A 5,641-nucleotide genomic window follows, 5' to 3' on the forward strand; every position below is an offset into this window, starting at 1 on the left:
ACTATGATCATCTTTGTAATGCCTAGTAAACACTTTTTTTATTACATGCTTAATAATTTTTAGATATACGATAACCAATTTGTAATACACAACAAAAAAATAAACAGTGATGAACAATTTTTAATATAGGATGAATATTTTATGAATACCCCATGAATTTTTCTAAATTAAACGAACATTTTTTAAAGTACGTTAACATTTTTTAATCATGTGAACATTTTTAGAGAAAAATACATGAATGTTTTCAATTACATAAGCATTTAGATAAAAGATACATGTATAGTTTTGTTTGATATATGAACACATTCTAAAACTATATAAAAAGTACTTTTCAAATGCATGCTGAACATTTTTTAAATACAAGACGGACAATTTTGAAAACCACCATGAACATTTTTGCATGAGAACAAAAAATGGGAACTAAAATAAAGGAAAAAAGATGAGAACATAAAGATTTAAAAGGAAGTATGGAAAAGAAACGAACATAAGTAGGTAAATCAAAAATAAGAAAATGGTTTTGAAAAGCAGCATATGAGGCCGGCTGCGAGTCTCTGACAAAACCGAACCCAACCACTCGAACCAAGCGAATACGCTAAAAATGAAAGGAACCCAGCTACAAAAAGAAAACTGTTATGAAAGGAAAACCGCTTGAGGTAAAAAGTCCCGCCACAGGCCGGCGTGAACTTGCCTTGTCTAAGTTTGTAACAAAATTCTTTTGAAATATATTCAGGTGGGGGCTTGATGGTCGTGGCCCACGAACTGGCTGCTGTAGGCGAGCGCTAACTCAAACTCCCAGTAAGCGAGAAATAGGCTTAGTAATGGCATATCTATATTGATGCAGAATTTGACAAGGATGAGTGTTCTTCACAACTGTCTAAAAAGATGCATGTATTGGTGGTACATAATACTACATAGAATGATTGAGACTACAAGTGACTGATAAACACGACAAAGCACGGAGCATAACTACTGAGCTACCGATGATCGACCGAGTGCAAATAAGTAGACGAGCGACCTGAACCCTAACGAATGTCCAATCCTCTACCAGATGAAACACAGCCAGACGCCATTCTGCAGTAGTCTAAAACTCACAGTGCCTTCTCATCCCAGGAACTGGTGTTCAGAGGTTAATCAGGTCATCTTTCTTCTTGTCCTGCTTTTGGGCCCCATCCGCATCCTCCTGGGAGCTGCTGCTCCCTCCCTTCTTGCCGAATATCATCTCCTCGAGGTCATCGAGCATTCCGTCGTCTTCCCCAGCAGGCTTTGCTCGAGCACCGGCCGGTTTTCGGACCAGGGCCTCTTCGCTGCCGACGGCGGTGGCATCCTCGTGTTCCGCTTCTGCGGCGATCGGTACGACCAACGGCTCTTGCTCCGCGTGCGCTGGCGCCACGGGTTTCTTCATCTCTTCGTATCGGGATAGCACTTTCTGGATCTCGTCGTTCACGGTTAGGGCCTCGAAGAGCATGGCCTCGTTGTCCCCGGCCGTCTCGACGAATCTCTGGATGGTGTGTTGGGATTGGTAGCACTGTTGCACAAGGGTGTTCGTCAAGTCGTCCTGTGCAAGTAACAGAACTAGTCAACAAAAACATAAGACTAGCACTTCACCATTGTAAATGTATGCAACAACAACAACAACAACAAAGCCTTTAGTCCCAAACAAGTTGGGGTAGGCTAGAGGTGAAACCCATAAGATCTCGCAACCAACTCATGGCTCTGGCACATGGATAGCAAGCTTCCACGCACCCCTGTCCACCATTGTAAATGTATGCCCTAACAAAAATCTACCTCAAACTAGTAAAATAACATGTAAAACACAGTCTGATTACTGAAGTAAGTATTCCATGTTGCAGGATATTTTGAGCGCACACCTTGCTTTCACACAAGTTCAAATATACCTCCAGTGAATGCAATCACTATCAAGGAACATAGTATCAAGCTCAATTAAGCACTAATGAGTGACTCTTCAATTCTGATTTATAGCTAAATGATTCGCAAAAGGACAAAAATAGTTTTTCTAATGTATTGCAAACTTGCTCATTAGGACTTGTGATAGCTCAGAAAATTGCAGCAATGTTGTCTCGGAATGGTAGATGGTATGCATTTAGAAACAAAATTTGAATGCTAGATTATAACATATTCAGGAACAGAGTGGAACTTCAGAGTTCAGAGTATCTCATAACAGAGTTCTACGAGCATGAAATAGAATAAATATAACACAAGGCACCGGCAGCAGAACCAAATAATAATAATAATAATGCGCTACTGGTATTTAAATAAAATGTTCACCAGAAAAACTCCATGAAGAACCAGTCCAGCTATTGTGTGAAGTGAATTAGTGTACTCCAGTCAAAAGGTATTTATGCGAACTTGGGAGGAAGCTACACAAAGTCCAGTTACCTGCAAAGCATCCTGCTGAGGGGAAGATGAAAGAACGGTTGAAAGAAGCTCTATGCTGTTACGCGCAACATCAAAAGCTTCTTTTGTTTCTTCAGCAGTATATGTATGCATATGCACGTCTTCAAAGGTCTGCTGCGTGAAGTTTGCGCCAACTTCAGCTTCAGCAACTGAGCGTGGTGGAGTAAATATGGGCGCCAAGCTCTCATTGTCGCGTCCAGGAAACCGCACTCCTCTTGATTTCAGACTCTGCAGAAAATATATATTAGCTAGTTGTCGACTCCACTGCCTTGGTTACTAAAGCATAATATATTTTTCACTTAAAAGATAAATCATATGGATTTACAGTACTGCCATCAAACTGGACACCGAGACAACGAATTATTTGACTCGAAAATTTCTTGAGTAGATGTCAATGCTGCTGCCAAAAATTGTTCACCCCAATTTCTTCAACCATGAAGCCGTGAAAAATATGACCACCACAAATTATCACTCTTCACTTGTAAAACACAAAAGTATGAAACATATTAAAGCACAAGAGTGAGAAGCGTAAAGTAAAAAAGCACTGAGCTTATTGCATAGTACTGTACTTTCTTACTTGCAGGTATTAAGGGGGTGGTACAGTATAGGGAATGACCAAATGGTAACAGTGGAATGATTCATGCTGCCAAGATCATCACTCTTCCTTCAGACTGACGGAAGCTTCTTTTTACTTTACGCTTCAATAGCACTGAGCTTCTTTTTTTTATAGTGGAGATTGACGGAAGCTAATAGTATGTTAGTGGATCTAAATGTGTAATTTTAAATATTTACCGTGATGCACCCAGTTTTATCTGTAATTCAAACAACAATTTCATTCTGAAGTTGTTTCATCTCATGATAATTTGAGATAAAACCGGGTGCTTCCCTCTATCTTCGATCTTTGAAAAGCACCGACTAATTGATGGCATGTGCTTTTACTTAACTGTTGCTTCCACATTATCACTCCATCATCAAAATTTAAGATGAAGTTCAGTTTTTTTTTTCTGAATTTAGTGCCTCCTATTTGTTCCTGTAACTACAGCATGACAGTTTCAGAAATGACTGCTTCAGTACCCCGTAGGTTCCACACCTATACATTCAGTAATGTTTCTTTGCCAAAAATGACTCCAAACGTAAAACGACTCCTTCCTTTATAACAGTAGTTATGGACTTAAATTACTTCTATAACATGTTGATGTTTTGGTAGAATATAATTTAGTTATTCTCTATATGGTTTGCGTCTTTTTTCTGAAATAGTCACGACATATAGTTTTCAGGTGACAACCAAAAGGGGTGAAGCCAATATAATGCAATCAAATTAACCATGCATTCCTCAACTACTGCTTTATCTATATGTGAATATAAAGGTTAATTTAGTAGGTCAATATACCCATAAAACTGCTCACATTGTGTGTATTTCTAGCATTATGTTGAGTTCTGAAGGAAAGTACTGAACATTTTTATTTTACTAGTAGCCAGATTTCAGAGATGTGGTATGTAATTACCATTCTACAAATCTACAGTATTTCTACTAACTGGGTAATTTGTATCTGTTCTGTTCATCATCTTGAGCTGAGACTCTTATATAGTATATATTGATCTTCTTTTCACCCTAGGTCTCAACCATAGTCTGTCGATATTCTACCAAAAATCACATGCTGGCTACCCATTCATGCAGATATCTTCAGTTACTTCAACCTTTTGGTCCTAAATTAGACTGCTTTCTGTACTTACATTGCAAAGCACATCAGGCTATTTGGGCCAACTTTTCATTGACCAAGAAATGAAAATATAGGCTCTCATTGCTACGAGACAGAATCAGGCAACTAGAATGTGATACACCAATTCCTCAGGTACCTTGTATGTCTCCTCATAGACCGGCAGGTAGCGGAGCTCCTCGCCGGACTCTCCCCAGGCCTCAATCAGCATAAGCGCCTTGTTCCTGTTATTCACCACGGTCAGCGGATCATCCACCAACCTGACCATCTCATCGAGAACCCTCTCGGCGGCGACCTCGGAGAACACCTTCTCGCAGTTCTTGGTGACGGTCTCGAGAAGTGACAGGGTGAGGAACTGGACCCTTGCATCCTTGAGCACGAGCCGTTTCTTGACCCCGCGGACCAGATCCACGCTGCTCACCTTCCCGGCGTTGATGAGGTCGCAGATCTCCAGGTTCATGGCCCAGTCGGGCCCCTCCAGGGTCTCGGAGGTGGCGTCCTCGACGACCTTGTCGGCGGGAGTCTGCCCCAGGAAGAGCTCCCTCATCTTGAAGCTCATGGAGCTCATGCCGGCCGTCATCTTCTTGCCCACCTCCGTCCCGGTGATCTTGAGCTGCTCGCTCAGCGCCGTCACCTTCTCCATCAGGTTATGGTCGCCCATCTTGGCTGCTAAACCACCCAAATTTCAAAATAAACAAAAAATAATCAGCAAGAGGCATGGTATAATAACTAATCTCAAACTTGTGCAACCCCATGGCCTTGGCCTGTCTGTCACTTATTTACAGACAGCATTGTTCCTACGATTCAATTCAGCGAAAACAAATGCGCTAACAGGCACAGTGCAGCTAGATTCAGTGTCAAATTTGAACAGTCAAGACATGTTGTAGCAGTAGTAGAATCAAGAACAGTCAAGACATTGCTATAACGCGGCAAACAAATCTGCAACGAACGGAAATGCATCTACGGGCAATGAAAAACATATCGTAGGAGAACAAGAAGAAGAGTTCATCGGTCAGAATCTCATTTCTTGCCACTAGGGTGGGTGCATGTAGCTCAGTCAGACGACCTTCCAGGCACCGCGCAGCTAGATTCAGTGTCAAATTTGGACAGCCAACAAGCTCTTTTTGGAGAGAGAAAAAAAATCTCATTCTACTAGCAGCTAGCAAATCTGCACCGAGCGAATGTGCCTACGCGTTGACTGACGGGCCGGGGGATCTCTGGCGGCCGGCGGCCGGGGAAGCGGAGGAAACGAAGACGGAGGGGTGGGAGAGCTCACCGCGGCGGGTTCCGGGGAAGACCAGATCTGGCGGGCGGCGGCGGCGGCGGAGAGGGAGAGAAGCTGCAGAGTCAGCGGCGGGGCGGCGGCGGCGGCGGAGAGGGAGAGAAGCTGCAGAGTCAGCGGCGGGGCGGCGGCTGGAGCTCCACTTCTGTTCCTGCCCAAATCCCACACGTTCGGCCGTTCTGAAGTCTGAACCCGCGTGAACAGTACTACTCACTCTCTCCCTCCC

General features: G+C 42.9%; 1 protein-coding gene across 4 annotated transcripts; it reads right to left on the minus strand.

The window, feature by feature from the left end:
* Nucleotides 1–854: 854 nt before the first annotated feature.
* LOC123043082 (TOM1-like protein 1) lies at nt 855–5,641 on the minus strand. 4 transcript variants are annotated; one of them, XM_044465429.1, is made up of 5 exons: nt 5,547–5,641; nt 5,410–5,443; nt 4,273–4,802; nt 2,398–2,643; nt 855–1,555 (listed from the first exon to the last, which is right to left on the minus strand). In XM_044465429.1, the coding sequence occupies exons 3-5, from the start codon at nt 4,792–4,794 to the stop codon at nt 1,121–1,123; spliced, it is 1,203 nt and encodes a 400-aa protein (XP_044321364.1). In that variant the 5' UTR covers nt 4,795–4,802; nt 5,410–5,443; nt 5,547–5,641; the 3' UTR covers nt 855–1,120. The 4 variants fall into 4 exon arrangements, with proteins under 4 accessions (XP_044321364.1, XP_044321366.1, XP_044321362.1 ...); XM_044465431.1 differs by having other exon boundaries at nt 5,410–5,499; nt 5,548–5,597; XM_044465427.1 differs by having other exon boundaries at nt 5,410–5,621.

The sequence above is a fragment of the Triticum aestivum genome, chromosome 2B (assembly GCF_018294505.1).
Source record: "Triticum aestivum cultivar Chinese Spring chromosome 2B, IWGSC CS RefSeq v2.1, whole genome shotgun sequence".
NCBI classification, from domain to species: Eukaryota; Viridiplantae; Streptophyta; class Magnoliopsida; order Poales; family Poaceae; genus Triticum; species Triticum aestivum.

What these genes read in the sequence shown, in the direction of transcription:
- LOC123043082 (XM_044465429.1), bottom strand. Translation starts at nt 4,794, where the DNA reads ATGGGCGACCATAACCTGATGGAGAAGGTGACGGCGCTGAGCGAGCAG. An exon ending in TCTATGAGGAGACATACAAG is followed by an intron (nt 2,644 to 4,272) that starts GTACCTGAGGAA and finishes TATTTTCTGCAG; the next exon opens with AGTCTGAAATCAAGAGGAGT. An exon ending in CTCAGCAGGATGCTTTGCAG is followed by an intron (nt 1,556 to 2,397) that starts GTAACTGGACTT and finishes TTACTTGCACAG; the next exon opens with GACGACTTGACGAACACCCT.